General features: G+C 35.9%; 1 protein-coding gene across 5 annotated transcripts in view; it reads left to right on the forward strand.

Moving 5' to 3' along the window:
• The window catches only part of TUSC3 (tumor suppressor candidate 3), a 194,689-nt gene that overhangs the window by 101,370 nt on the left and 76,655 nt on the right, over window positions 1-16,664 (forward strand). For all 5 annotated transcript variants that reach the window (XR_002340155.1, XM_021078324.1, XM_021078325.1 and 2 more), the window contains exon 6: window positions 10,713-10,802. Coding sequence is in view for 4 of the 5 variants with exons in the window: in XM_021078324.1 (XP_020933983.1) it covers window positions 10,713-10,802 (90 nt within the window). In the remaining variant the exon portion in view is untranslated. The remainder of the gene's footprint in view (window positions 1-10,712; window positions 10,803-16,664) is intronic.

Consider the following 16,664-nt stretch of genomic DNA (forward strand, 5'->3'; position numbering starts at 1 on the left):
AGATTCCAGGTATGTTTTTAAAAATTCCATTTACAATTATCAAAAAAAAAAACCCTGAGAAATAGAAGAAATAATCCTATAATTTGTATGGAACCACAAAAGACCCTGAAGAGGCAAAGCAATCTTGAGAGCAAAATTGGAAGCATCATGATCCCAGATTTCAAAGTTTACTATAATCAAAACAGTATGGTATTGGAATTAAAAATGGACACATAGTAAGTGGAACAGAATAGAAAAAACACACATATCACAGAGGAGCCAAGCATAGGCGTTGGAGAAAGGACAGTCTCTTCAATGCATGGTGTTGGGAAAGCTGCACAGCCGCATGAGAAGCACTCTTCTCTCATCCCATACACAAAAATTAACTCAGAATGGATAAAAGACTTGAGTGTAAGACCTGAAACCATAAAACTCCAAGACGAAAACCTAGGTGGTAAGGTTTTTGATATTGTTCATGGTGATAATTTTTTGTATTTGACATAAAAAGCCAAGACAAAAAAAAAAAAAAGGCAAAAATGAACAAGTGGGATTGTATCAACCTAAGAAGCATCTGCACAGCAAAGGAAACCAACAAAATGAAAAGGCAGCTTACTGAATAGGGAAAATATTTGCAATTCATATATATGATAAGCGGTTAACATCCAAAATATATAAAGAACTCATACAACTCAATAGCAAAAACAATTCAATTCAAAAATAGGTGCAGGGTCTGAATAGACATTTTTCTAAAGAGAGATACACGTGTGAAAAGATGCTCAATGTTACTAATCATCAGGGAAATGAAAATAAAAATCACATGAGATATCACTTCATACCTGTCAGAAGTTATTATTAAAAAGTCAAGGAACAACAGGTGTTGGCAAGGATATGGAGAAAAGGGAATCCTCATGCGTTGTTGGTGAGAATATAAATTGGCATAGCCACTGTGGAAAAAAGTATGGAAGTTCCTCAAAAAATTAAAAATAGAGCCACTATATAATCCAGAAATTCCACTTCTAGATATGTATTCAAAGATAACAAAAGCATTAATTCAGAAAATATATGCACTGCTATGGTCACTGCAGCATTATTTACAATAGCCAAGATACGCAAACAACCCAAGTGTCCATCAGTAAATGAATGTATGAAGACTTTCTGGTATATACAGTGAATACTACTAAAGCCATTACAAAATGAGATCTCAGAGTTCCCTTTGTGGCTCAGAGGAAGGAACCCACCTAGTATCCATGAGGTTGTGGGTTCAATTCCTGGCCTCGCTCAGTGGGTTTAAGATCTGGCATTGTTGTGTCTGTGGCATAGGCCAGCAGCTGCAGTTCCAATTCGACCTCTAGCCTGGGAACTTGCATATGCCGCAGGTGTGGCACTAAAAAGCAGAAACAAAAACAAAAAATAAAATAAAATCTTGTTACTTGTACAGCGTGGATGGACCTTGAGGGCATTATGCTGCTATACAAAGTTAAATGAGTCAACAGAGAAAGACATACGTGCAGTTTAACCTGTAACCATGTTGGTTAAAAAATATGTTTATGTAAAAATTAACTGAACTCTACTCTTATGAATCATGTCCTGTTTTACATGAATATTTTTTAGTAAATAGCTACAAAAGTAAAATTGTAGCTAAATTAGTTATAAAAATTTAAATTTTCAGATTAATGAGATCACTGAAGTACTGGACATTTCAATAGTTAAAACCAAAAATGGAAATATCAATTATACTCTTTAGAGAAAGTGTTTTTTCCATTAACATAGGCCACTTTGCATTTTAGAAGTTTGTTTATTTAGTATTTTGTTGTGTTTTGAAAAGTGCCACAGCTCTGTGTATGATTATAAATACAGTAAATACATCTGTTACTATTTGAAAATGACTTAGCAGACAGAGTAAACATGTTTAAACCTGCTTTCGTTTTATTTAACCATTTCTTGGAATCTTGAATAAATCATGTTTTGAGATGAATTTAAAAATTCTCAACAAATCACAGATAGTAGAGCTATTGCTATTTAGTTTTAATATCATTTTAAAATTTGAGCATTTTCCCTTATGTGTAAGTAAAATTTGTAACATTGTAATATGTATGTTCTCTTATTAATATATTAAATCACCAAACCTAGTATGGATCTAGTAGCTACCGTAATTTTGAAGTGGTTATGAGAATAAACAATATTTTGGGATATCTACTATAACTGTTATTTCCCCATTGACAAAAATCACAGGTACTGCTAAAACTATTGTGATCTGTCAACTACATTCATAGTTGAAGGAAATTTATACTTAGTGAAAATGAAGGTTTGTTTTTATCCCATTTAAGTACACAGATCTCCTTCCACCACTGCATTATATGCATGGGCCCCTTGGAGTCTGTGCTGCTCTATTATTTGAACTATTTCTGCCCTTGTCTAAGACTAACACTCTCTCTGTGTACTAGATTTTATCCCCTCTCATCTGTTCAGTGACAGTGCTGCAACAATTTTCCCCTCTTTCACTGTCATCCTTATTTTTTTCTTTCATTACTTTTATTCTTCTTAGCAATTCAGATACTTATTTATCCTAAAGGGACACACTGCTTTCTCTTCCAGATGTTCTATTTACCTGATCCCTTTTACAGCAAAATTAAACAGCTGTCTACATTGTTTCCTTCTTTTCTGATAAGGCGTTTACCCCACTTGTCCACTGAAAATGTTCTTTCAAGGGCACAAATATTTTCTGGGGAAATAAATTCAATTTTAGTTCTGGGTCTTCATATCATTGATTTCTTGTGAGACTGAACATAACTGATCTCATCCAGAATCACTTTTCTTCACTTGTCTTCCAGGAGGCCACATTTGTACTTTTCCTTACTACTGTAATTGTTCCTTCTTAATCGTCTTTGCTCGTTCACTTTTTTATCTACTACACTTCTTATTTTAGAGTGACCGGGGGTTTGGATTTTGGTCATCTTCTCTACCTATATTTATTTCCTTAGTGTCCAGCTTTAAAGCTTTAAATACATTATTGAATCCCAAATTTTATCTTGGGGCCAATTCTTCTCCATAAACTCCAGACTGATAATTCCAGTTTGCTTATACTATACCTCTACCTGGAAGTTATCAGGTTTCTCAAATGAACAGATACAGAGGTACAGAACGGACTCCTCAGTCCCCAACCTAATTTTCCCATAGCCTTTGACTTCTCAGTTAATAGCAACTTTTTTTTTCTCGATTATTGAAGTTGAAAACTTTGTAGTCTTCTTTCACCACTTATTTCCTCCCTTTTCCTAACCTTTCAGAAAATCTCATTGACTCTTCCTTCAAAATATTTCCACATTCCCAACTATTTCTCACTGTACCTACTACCTTTGTTTAAGCTCTCATTATTTCTTAATCCACTTTTGCAGCAGCCTTTTAACTAGTTCCTGGTTCCACCTTTATCTAACCTATGAGGATCTGGGCTCTAGCCCTGCCTTGTTACTCCACCAACCTTAGCCATTTTTTGCTACTCGTCAGCTGTCCTTCAGTCCTCTTGACTTCTTTACTCATTTTTTCTAAAACATGCCAGACATTCTCCTTCAGTAGAGCCTGATTCATGGTCTGTTCCCTCTTCCCTAGATACTTACATGGCTTGTGGACATTGTCTTCAGATCTCTGCCAAAAATGCCACTCATTATTAGATTGCAGCCCTTCTCTCATGATGTTTTCACCTTCCCTGTTTTACTTTTCAACACACTTACCATTGCCTAAGAATTGCATTTCTATTGAATATACTCCAGCTCAAAGAATCCTTACTTCATTGTATCCAGTCTTGTTAGTACAAGTCCATCAAAGGCATTCCTCATTTCTGTTGCAGTTTTTTGATTGCTAATATTTTTTTTTCTCAGAATTTCCATTTGTGCTACCTTACCCATCCATTTTTGCATGTTGTCCACTTTTTCCATTAAAGCTATTAGAACATATTGTAGGATAATGTGAGAAAAAGAGTGTATATGTATATGTATAACTGGGTCACTTTGCTGTACAGCATAAATTGACAGAACATCATGAATCAATTATAATAAAGTTTTTAAAAAGCTGTTATCATTTTAATTGTAATAATTTTAAATTGCTTGTCCAATAATTTCAGTATTCTTGCCACATCTGATTTAGTTCTGAAAGCTTTTCTATCTTTGCAAACTGCATTCTTCCCCCTTTCGAATGTCTTACTTTGGTGAAAGCGGGACTTGATGTCCTGGGTCAAAGGAACTATAGTCAATAAGCCTTTAGTGATGTGATGGTGCTGTGAGGAGGGAGATAGGTTCTTTAGGGTTAGGGCTCAGGCTTTTGGGGACCCTGGGCCCCTGGACCGTGGACTTCACAGGAGTTGCCCAGTGTTGTCCCTCCCTTATGTGGGGTTAGGATGAAGCCAGAGATGAAGGTATCCCTTTCTCCAGGTTAGGTATGTTTTGATATCCTCCAAATAGGTTAGGGTCTGGTAAAATGTTTTCTTCTGAGGACAGACCTTTTTTAGGAGCAGAATACTCTTCTGTATTTCAAAATTGTCCTCTTTCCCTCCCCTAGAGAAGCACAGGGGAATTTTCTTACTTTCACGTGAGGAGCTAATAGAGCTCTTGGAGGTAAAACTCGCACAATGTGGGGTCTCCTCGGTTATGTCTGCCCACTCCCCGAGTTTTTACCTCTCAGAGTTGTCCCTGTCTATCAATTACAGTTTTGGATTTTCTAACCAGTACTGGTTCTTGGGAGCTTTCTGCTTCAGTAAATTGGGGTTTTCTGTCTTTTTCTGTCTGCTTCTCCAATGCTTGGAGCAGTGACCTTAGCACTCGGCATTAAAACAAAACAAAACAAAACAAAAAAAAACTTAAAAAATCAACACACTTACCATTGCCTATCATATACATATCTATAGATATATATATAAATTTTTATGATTTCCCTCCCCATAGAAAGTAAGCTCCATAATCACAGTTCCCCACTTATGTTTTTGTTCATTATTTGATTCTCAGCTTCTGAAATAGTTCTTGAACATCTAGTAGGCTCTCAGTATATAAATGTTGAATGAATGAATGAAGTACCTACCTAGTTTTCATGGCTCAGAGCACATGTCACTAATAGAAGATTTCCACCTAAGGATAGGGACCATCTTTTTATTTATTTTTACATTCCTAGTGTCTAGTAAATACCAGGTATGCTCAATAAATAATTGTCAAATAAAATAAGCTAGAAGGGCTTTATAGAGAATGATATGTAGACCACGAGTGAACTTCTGGGTGGTGTGGAGAGGGTTTGCCAGGTAGGAGTACTGAGCATGAGTGGGATTTACACGATGTAGATGTAGGCCCTGCCTCATGGATGGAGTGGGTGGAGTAAGAAGAGTGACCTGGGTGAAACTTACAGTGCCAGTTAAGGAGGGTTGGGGCCAAATGGTGGAGGGCTTTGGAATCATATTAAATATTTCTTGAGTTTACATTGTATATCATACAGTTATAAGTGTGCTACATGGACTAATTTACTAAAACCTCAGTAGCTTAAAATTGGATGATACTGATACTATCCTTATATTATAGACAGGAAATTAGGGCCCAGAATGATGAACTTCTCCATGGTAGCACAGGTGCCCGAAACTCAAGGGTTCTAATTTGAGAGCCTCTGTCCTTCCCCACTATGATATACTCTGGGCAAAATACTTTAAACATAAGAACTTACTCAAAAACATGAAACAGACTCAAAGATTTTGATACCAAACCTTGGGGGGGGGGTCCAAAGGGGAAGCACTGGAAGGAGGGGTGGACTGGCAGATTGAGATTGGCATATATACATTACTATGTATGGAATTGATCAGTAACAAGGACCTACTATATAGCTCAGAGAAATGTATCCAATACTCTGTGATTGGCTCATATGGGGAAAGAATCTGAAAAAAAATGGATATATATGTATATGTTTGGCTGATTCACATTACTGTACACCTGAAACTAATGACCTACACTCCATAAAAGTTATTTTTAAAAAATAAGTAAGTCACATAATAGTGGTGTCTCTTAAGAATGTTGAGGGTCCTTAGATAGATACTACTGTCTCTTGACTACTTTAGTCTATTGAATAATTTAGTATCTCTAAAGAATAATCAAGGAAAAAAGAAGTCTTGTCAGGTCGTTTAGTATTTGTTCTTTCCCCAGCATTTGGCAATTTTGACCACCACATCCTTCCTTTTCAAAAATTCTGTTCTTGGCTTCTGTTGTAATGTATCTACTGTCTTCATCTCCTTCCTGATTTCCATGTCCCAGGCTTCTTTGCAGGCTCCTATTTATGAGTTTATGAGCTTATCAGTTTCTGTCACAATTCTTTTCTATGTCTCTAGGTCTTCTTTGCACCTCACCCTGCCTACTCTTCTTGGGTAATTTCATCCATTCCCATGACTTTAGTAAGCACCTATGTGCTAACAATTCCCCTATGTGTTTTTTTTCCCCTACACCTGTCATTAGATCATATATGTAAATGTCTCTTAGAAGTCTAACTCTCCAAAGATTTTTTGTAATGAAAATGTTTATTTTTTTATATAATGATTTTTATTTTTTTCCATTATAACTGGTTTACAGTATTCTGTCAGTTTTCTGCTGTATAGCATGGTGACCCAGTTATACATGTATACATTCTTTTGTTCTCATATTATCATGCTCCATCATAAGTGACTAGACATAGTTCCCAGTGCTACACAGCAGGATCTCATTGCTAATCCATTCCAAAGGCAATAGTCTGTATCTATTAACCCCAAGCACCCCATCCATCCCACTCCCTCCCCCTCCCCCTTGGCAACCACAAGTCTATTCTCCAACTCCATGAGTTTATTTTCTGTGGAAAGTTTCATTTGTGCCATATACTAGATTCCAGATATAAGTGATATAGTATTTGTCTTTCTCTTTCTGAGAACACACCCTCACACCATGCACAAAATAACCTCAAAATGGCTGAAAGACTTAAATATAAGACACCATAAAACTCCTGGAAGAGAACATAGGCAAAACATTCTCTGACATCAGCCTTACAAATGTTTCCTCAGGTCAGTCTCCCAAAGCACAGAAATAAAAGCAAAAATAAACTAATGGGACCTAATCAAACTGACAAGCTTTTGCACAGCAAAGGAAACCAAAAAGAAAACAAAAAGACAACTTACAGAATGGGAGAAAATAGTTTCAAATGATGCAACTGACAATGGCTTAATCTCTAAAATATACAAGCAGCTTATGCAACTCAACAGCAAAAAAGCCAACAACCCAATGGAAAAATGAGCTAAAGGCCTGAATAGACATTTCTCCAAGGAAGATATACAGATGGCCAGCAAGCACATGAAAAAATGCTCAACATCCCTGATTATTAGAGAAATGCAAATCAAAGCTACCGTGTGATACCACCTCATACCAGTTAGAATGGCCATCATTAATAAGTCCACAAATAACAATGCTGGAGGGGGTGTGGAGAAAAGGGAACCCTGAAAAGATGTTTAGATATGGATGTTTTAAAAGTACATAAGCGTCAACCCATTTAAAAATTTACTCCAAATCTTTGTGAACTTCTTTGCTTTCATCCTCACATGTTTCTGCCTTGTTCTATATTAATTGGCTGGCAACACAAACCATATACATGGTTGCTCAAATCAGAAACCCAGAGGTTAATTTTGACTGTCTTCTATTACAGCAGTCACCATCTATTGATTCCACTTCTTTAATATTCTTCCTATGTGTCTATGTCTCTCAATTTTGTCACTTTCACTGAATTGGCCGCAATAGTCTCTTGAACATTTCTATGAATCAGCCTCCAAACTGACTTTATGCCTCAAGTTATACTTTTCTCCAGTCCGTTCTGTTCTCCCTGCTGTGGCTAGTACCATCTTGCGGGGAGCCGAGAAAATGCAGGGAGTCAAAACAAGGACTTGCCTGATTGCAAAAAAACCTGAGGGCAGGTTCCTAACCAAGGAAGGGAGCTCACCTGAATGGTACATGCTGAAGGTGTGCCTCTGGACAGGATAAAAGCCTTCCTGAATGGTACATGCCAAACGTGGGCCCCTGGACAGGATAAAGCCTGCCTAAACGGTACATGCCGAAGGTGGGATTCTAGTCAGGATAAAAGCCTGCCTGTATGGTACAAGCCGAGGGCAGGCCTCAAGTTATATGGCTCTCATTTTGATGTTTATGGAGAAGAATTGGGGCTTTCCTGGGAAAACAATTTCCATGTTTTCCCTGGAAAATATGGATTGTTTCTCGGGTGACCTAGTCTTTTCCTGTTGTTTTATTTGTTATTCAGTTTTCCTCAGTCTTTCCTGATTCTTTACTTATTATTCTTATTTTCCATTCTTATTTTCCTGTGGTGATTTGTGATTTAACAAAGTTACAACAATAATATAATGAAAATTTCATCCTGAAGGACTTCTCCCTATTCATATCCAACTTAATTAATATATAGTGTTTATCTACTAACCAGTTACAGTAAACTTTAGAGTTAGGATTTTAATGAGGTTTATAGAAGTTAGACATATATTATTCTTGATCAAAAGAAACCCAGCTGTGAGTTTTGTCCTTGATTTTAGAAGCTTCTAAGCAGTAGCTAATTAAGTTTATTTATATTTTCTCATACTGTCTTCCTGCCATAATACTTAAAGGTATACATTAGTCTAAAAACAAGATTGTAAATGCCAGATTTTTGTGTCTGTAACCTCTTCAGCTTGTGGAAATTGGCTGGCCATGAGATGGTTTGTGCTGACTCTCCTCTTTCCCACATGATATGCTGCACCTGTTTGTCCTTGAATTGTACTCATTAAATTTAGTTAAGTTGATTTAAAAATGTGATGTATTGCTACTGTACCATGTGAGCAAAAAACAAAGCTTAATAGTTAACCAATGTACTTTTAACACTATGATGTAATCTGTAGTGAAAAACTGTCAATATAGTCAACCACTTATGCTAATAAAATTTGAGCAGTCCAGCGCCCTGAAAGAAGGGACAAAGAGGCTGTCTCCGTATTGTACATTTTCGCTGACTCCGTCCATCTCCAATTGGGAAAAAGTGTACACTCCCTGGCCGCTGGAGCTGGCCTCCGGCACCATCTTTCTAAAAGACACACTTGATCATGCGTTTTTGCCACCACCATTGGAATAGGAGCATCAGTTGAAGCAGTAAAAGACAGAGGAGGAATGGGCAGGCAGGTAAAAGTAATATACAGAATACATACATTTTCAGCACTGATTGAGTGAAGGTTAGGGTCCAAGAAAGGTAGAGCTCTCATATAACCAAGTGTCAACTAAAGAGAAAAATGCCACTTGTTTACACTATAAAGGTGTTAATTGAATAGATGTATCTTTTCTTGGATTTTAAAGTATACCTTTCACACTATTATAATCTATCTAGAGAACAATTAACTTTAATATATTCTCTGAATCACTGACCTGCTGCTCATGTGAATTAGATATACAATTTATTTTTCTCACGTAACAATTATACCCTTTAAAATGATTTCTTAGATGGTACATCATTCTCTCTGTCACTCTGGGCCTAATATTCTAGCTAAGTTTAATGTGCAAATGTTTGGTAAAGTCTTAACTTTCAGAAAACATCTCCAATCTAGGCAAATATATGTATAAGTAAAATCTGGCTTTTAAGAAGTTTGTGTTAATTTCAGAGGTATTGTCAAGGAAGTGGGGGAAAGGATTCAGATTACTCTCTGTAATCCTGTTATTTTCATTTTCTTTTGAAAGGTTATGACTCCCAAGAAGTTATAATATGTATGGGCAGATTTATTCTCTGTGTTAAAAAATCCTTCATAATTTACCCTTCCCTACTGTAGCTTACCCTTTTGTATCTTCTTTTCTTCTCTAAAAATTGTGCAAATCTAACATGTTTAGATTCCCATTCACATTGCTTTTTCTGACTTTGAATCTTTGCTGATATAACTACCTACCGGAGGCAGATAGCTCAAATAAAAAGTGAGCTGGGAGTTCCCGTCGTGGCGCAGTGGTTAACAAATCCGACTAGGAACCATGAGGTTTCGGGTTCGATCCCTGCTCTTGCTCAGTGGGTTAAAGATCCGGCGTTGCTGTGAGGCAGTGGTGTAGGTTGCAGACGCGGCTCGGATCCCGCGTTGCTGTGGCTCTGGCGTAGGCTGGTGGCTACAGCTCCGATTCGACCCCTAGCCTGGTAACCTCCATATGCCGCGGGAGCGGCCCAAGAAATAGCAAAAAGACAAAAAAAAAAAAAAAAAAAAAAAAAAAAAAAAAAGTGAGCTGGACAAGTTATGACACAGTTGGAAATATTAGACCTGAAGACACATTTCAGTCTAAAGATGTGCAGGTTTGTAAATTTAAGCATATTACATGATTTAAGCAAAACATGTAGCACGAGTATGGTTTTTATGAATTAATCCTGGCTGTATCTAAAACAGTTTCATCTATGCTTTTGACTGCTCTGGTTAGGACATATCAGATTGTCTCTCGCCTTGCCAGCTGCCTTACATATGTTACCCAGTTTAATCATTAACATATGTCCAGCATAGTTGGTCTCCTGATTTAATAGATATCAAATCTGAGAAGCAGGAAGAATAAGTGACTTACACCAGGTCTCATTGTTAGTAAATGAAAGTTGTTTTAATGGGTGGACTGATACATGATTTTAGAAAGATAGTTTCATGACTATTTTATTTAGCAGTATTCTGGTATTTTTTGGTTTACATGTTATAATATTGTGTCCTTTTTTTTCAGTGTATAGTCTTTGCTATGACTTCTGGCCAGATGTGGAATCATATCCGTGGACCTCCATATGCTCATAAAAACCCACACAATGGACAAGTGGTAAGTTCATGTTCTAAGCATCAATATTGTAATCTTTAATCCTGTTTACATAGGAATCAGAAGTTGTGTTTACTACTTAGTAAGAAAGGATTCTATTTGTAAATCTAAATGTGTTCTTTTTCTTCCCATTTACTGCCTCTCCCATGTACATAATATACACATGCACATTTTTTTTAGGGTGGAGACTGCTTTAGTGTGGATTGAAAAAAAGTGAGTGTACCTACCATACCAAATATACACACATAAATCATTTTTTCAACTTTGTATACCGCTATGGCAAGAATATGTATGTAATGTCAAAGGAAAAATAGGAACAGTTTATAGCCAATGTCCCATCAGTTGTAAATTTAATTGGTTCAGAAGAGTTCACTAAAATATCAAGAACCTGGTGGTCATTGTATTAGGATGCCAGGAACTGTTTACCGCAAAGTTAAATTGGTATGTAGTTAAATCAGTAGCAAAGTTTACATTAGTAACTGCTACCATCGCCTTCCCTTTCCTATATTATAATAGATCAACTTTACAAAATTCTATCTTTGATTTAGGAGTAGGTAGGCAAAGGTTAATAACTTGTTTTAAAGTGTGCCTTTTTTTCTCTGTTTCTTTTGGAAAATACATGGATTTTGAGGGAAAGAAAAGTAAGACATTCCTCATGTACTCCTCACCAAACATAATCAGTTACCAGTTCATAAACAATCTTTTTTCATCTATTCTCCCACCTCATTCTCTTTACCTGCTGTTGGATTCTTTTTGAAATAACTGCCTAATATCATTTCATTTCATACATAAATATTTTAATAGTTATCTCTAAAAGTTATATAAGGTCTTTCTAAAAAGTAATAACTTCAATCACACCTAAAATAGCTATGAATTCTTAATTTCTAAAATTGTGGTTCTGAATTGAATAAGGTTATCGTATGGCAAATACTGTTATAAATTCTCTATAAATATAAATGTATAATGTAATCTGATGAGACTTATTCTAGTGCTTCAGATATCTCTAATATTAAGAAGGGGTAAAGCGGGAGGGATATATTAGGAGATTGGGATTAACATACACATACTACTGTATATAAAATAGATAACCAACAATGGCCTACGGTCTAGCACAGGGAACTATACTCAGTATTTTATAATAACCTGTAAGGGAAAAGGATATATATATATATATCTGAATCACTGTGCTGTATACCTGAAACTAAATGACATTGTAAATCAATTATACTTCAGTAAAAATGAAGAAAAAAGAAGAGTAAGCTAAAAAGTTATTTCTTGTTCTATTTTTTTTTTTTTTTAGGGCCACACCCATGGCATATGGAGGTTACCAGGCTACAGGCTGACTCAGAGCTGTAGCCGCTGGCCTAAGCCACAGCCACAGCAACAGAGGATCCAAGCTGTGTCTGTGACCTACACCAGAGCTCAAGGCAACACTGGATCCTTAACCCACTGATCGAGGCCAGGGATTGAACCTGCATCCTCATGGATACTAGTCAGGTTTGTTTCTGCTGAGCCACAATGGGAACTCCTATTTTTCTTCTGAAATCATTTGCAACTTTCTTTGAACTTCCCTGTGGAACTATGATATAGGGATATAATTCACATTATTTATTGCATGTTCCCTGATGGCCCAATCAGGTTTTAAGGACTGGCTAAGAATTATGAGAGTTACAGTCACTGATACTACATAATAACCGAATTTCTTCTATAGATGCCAAGGATATGGAGTCAACATTAGACTCTGGATAATCAGCTGCTGTAGGAAATCAGACATGGTTTTGCTATGTGTACTATATGTTTTTGAAATCTGTCATGACTTAAAGGAGTAATTTGAGTGTCTTTAATATTCAAAATTCAATTATTTTACAGAGAAAATAATTGGAAGTAATTATCAAGCAATAAATTGTCCCCTTATCTTCAAGACTCCTTACTATCCTATTCTCAGTACCCCATCCCAGTACCCACACTCACTATCTCCCTTTGCTTTTTAATTTTTTTCTCCATAGTATTTATAGCATGCTATGTAAATTTACTTACTTTGTATCAGTTTTGTCTGTCTTTTGCCAGGACCCAATAGGATATAAGCACCTGACAGTGTGGCTTTTTATCTTTTTTGGTTCCTGATATATTCCTATCACATAGAGAAGGGCGTGATACAAAGATTTGATCCCTGTTGTGTTAATGATACTTAAAAGTGTAAATTTAGGAAATCTTACAAATTTTTCAATATTGACTTTTAATAGTCTTCCAGAACAACACTCCTTAATTAAAAAACATTAAGAATTGCTTTTATGATTTGTTAAAATATATGAAAAAATAATTGACACTCTTGTGAAATGTTTTAGCTTGTCTAGTGTAGGGAAAGAAAATATAATTTTCCCTCTACTGTTCTAAGTTTTTGGTTGAGGCCCCTATAACAAAAGACAGAATAACAAGAGAAAAACAAGTAGGAGTTTACTGACATGTATACCTCATATATACATGGGAGATATCCAGGGAAAAGTGAGTAACTCTCAGAGGCAGCTTAGCACTCAGGCTTAATTACCATCTTCAGTGAAAGACAGAAAGAAAAGCATTGATGGGAAGCCAGTGATGTGGAGGTGACTAGGAAAAGCAATGTAAGCAAAAGTTAAAATTTATTATGGAGATTTCAGTTAGCAGTTATCTTCTCCATTGATGAGGGTCTAAATTTGTCTCCAGGGATTAACATTTGTCCTTCCTGATAGAGAGGGGGATGTCTTTGTAAACTTATATCCTGTTTTTGATGGAGGAGGGCAGAGCACTTTTCTTGTGTCTGCTTCTATTCAGCTGCCTTCAGCTTAAAATAATCCTTAGGCCGAAGTGGCGTATTTTGAAGTGTCATATCCTGTCACTCTTCATCTTCATGGTAAACTCTATTTTCTTACCATTTCAGCCATTGCTTTGCTAAATCATGAGGCTCTAATCCTGTTACATGTGGTTTGCTGGAGTAAGCTCCAAAAAAGCTTGTGCTGATTACAGTAAGCATGGCAACATAGATGCCATCTGTTGCTTACTGAATATATGCTGGGCACTAGACTTCATAAATGAGCACTTTAGACCACTAGATGCATACTTTGAATATAGTTATAATGTTAATATGTGTGGACCTGAGTTATCATTTAAGTTGGAAATCTTCAATGGCGCCTGTATTACCTGCCCATTATAATTCTCCTTTTCAACCTGAGGCCTCTACTACTTAGCAGAGAAACTAGTGTTAGCTTATCTGTACTGTCCTCGCCCTTACCTATATGCTTTATTTTGCTGCTTCCATTCCCAGAACATCCTCTCTACCACATCATGCCCATCCTTCACATATCACCTAACGTGTCATCACTCTGAGATGCATTCTTTCTTAATCAGGTTAGAAATCCTTCTTCCTTTTTCATATTTATAAACATGTAGTTAGTCAAAAATCTTTGCATTCCTCTAGTATAATAAATTTTTAATATTTTGTGCATCCTGTATTAATCAAATTCTTAACATAGGGAGTTTCTCTTGAGCTACTTTTCATCTTTGCATATAGTTGGTCCTCAGTAAATGTTTTATTAAATGGTTATAAGGACTCCAGTAGGAAATTTTTGTTTCTTAATTTGGATTATCTTAATTCCTTCAATTTTTTTTCCTCAATAGTCAGAAGAATGGGTTCCACATGTCACTGTCAATTCGGCATAAACCAATCAGTAACCTTAAAGTAACAGGAAGACTTAAGGTTCAAATTAGGTTGGAAAGCAATTTTCTATATTGACTTAGAACACTTTTTAATCCCCCTCCACACTGTTGTATTACTGTTTGTAGGCTGAGGTTGGATGGCCCTTAGGAAAGGTATTAGGATGACCCAGAGGAACACATTAAGAGAATTTTCTACATTTTTAAAAGGAAATAACTTTTCGTTCATATGTGCCTATAGCCTTCAAAGTATGTACTTTAGCTTTTTAAAACCTTAGTCAAAAGTTATAGAAATGATGAATTTAAACCTGTAACTAAGGTATTTAAAAAGATGGATTTTGTCTCAAACTTTTCACCCTCTTATATTTTATAAAAATATAATTTTTTGCTATTATTTTTTAATGACTGCACCTGTGACATATGGAAGCTCCTGGGGTAGGGGTCGAATTTTGGAGCTGCAGCTGCTGGCCTACACCACAGCTATAGCAACACAGTACTGGAGCTGCATCAGTGATCTGCACTACAGCTTGTGGCAATGTCATGTCCTTAACCTCTCAGCTAGGCCAGCGATTGAACCTGAATCCTAATAGACACGATGTTGGGTTCTGAATCCTCTGAATCACAACAGAACTCCTATAATTTTTTCTTATATTTGAATACAGTATTTGGATTGAAGGAAAAAATCATGAACATCTTGGAAATATAGGAACTTCTTTCTACAAAATCAAAGGTTTAGGGTATTTTTGGCCAGAGCTGTAGGTAAAGTTTTAGACTGATGTGAGATATTTATTACTAAGCAGTATAGACAGTGCATTTCATCTTAAAGGGGCAGGAGGATGTTGCCCCTTCTTGTTTGGCATTTAAACATATTTTAGCAAAACCTCCCTTCCTGCTTTTTTACATGCATAATGTCAACATATACTGAAACATAAAATTGTGTTTTAAGTTTTCTTTTAATGAATTGATTTGCATAATAATGTGTTTTCATATTAGTGGAACAAAATAGAAGATTAACTTTGCTTTATAAAATGAAACAGTTACTGGTGCAGAATTACACTTTAAACAATGACTGTCCATTAGAATAATAATAGTGAAAGGCTTTATTTATAATAGATGTGCTTAAATTTTAGGATATAACTTGAAAATTAGCACTGTCCTTCTTGGGTAATTTCTTCATACTTTAACCTTTATTTCTAAAGAGAAATTACCATATAGGATTTGTGTTTTTGAGAATAATTATAATAAGGCTTTTTATCTCTTTCAGTGGTAGAGAATAAGGTGACAAAGCAAGTTTCTTATGAATATTTATAGGAATTTTATAATTTGGCATTAATTCTTGATGACCAATGCCTATTTCCTGGAGTAAGGTATACAAGACAATAATTTTATTGTAGTTTTCTCATTTGTAACATAATTGAATAACCATTTATATTTTAAAGACGTTTCTAGGTAGCTGTTACACATAAATATCACCTAATTTCTTTTTTTTTGTGAAGAATTCATTTTCTTTTTTCTTTTTTTATTTATACTGTCTAATTTTTGTTCAGTTTTCCTAAATTTTGTTTTATTTTATTTTGTCTTTTTTGCCATTTCTTGGACCGCTCCCGTGGTATATGGAGGTTCCCAGGCTAGGAGTCCAATTGGAGCTGTAGCCGCCGGCCTACGACAGAGCCACAGCAACTCAGGATCCAAACCACATCCACAGCCTACACCACAGCTCACGGCAACGCCGGATCCTTAACCCACTGAGCAAGGCCAGGGATCAAACCCGCAGCCTCATAGTTCCTAGTTGGATTCATTAACCACTGAGCCATGACAGGAACTCCAAGTTTTCCTAAATTTTAAAAATATGTTTTGCTTTGGCTATTTATGTTACCTGATATAAGAAATTTATGTTAAAATTGTTCATGAAGAATTATTTCAATGTTAAAGTTAACTTTGTGAATACTTTAGAATTGTGCTATTAAGGTCTGTATAGTTTCCAGAACCAGTTTTTTTTGTTTTTTTTTTTTTTCCTTTTCTCTGAAGTTGGTTTCTAAATAGAATTCTGAGTAGTGGTAGGTTCTTTGTGCCAAACTTTTAAAAATGCCTAATTTGCAGGTTTTCCAGTATATGGGAGTTTTTAATGGGATTTGGCTTTACAAAATCTAGTTTTATACCTTTTAGTAAACATAAAAA

The sequence above is a fragment of the Sus scrofa genome, chromosome 17 (genome assembly GCF_000003025.6).
Source record: "Sus scrofa isolate TJ Tabasco breed Duroc chromosome 17, Sscrofa11.1, whole genome shotgun sequence".
Lineage (NCBI taxonomy): Eukaryota > Metazoa > Chordata > Mammalia > Artiodactyla > Suidae > Sus > Sus scrofa.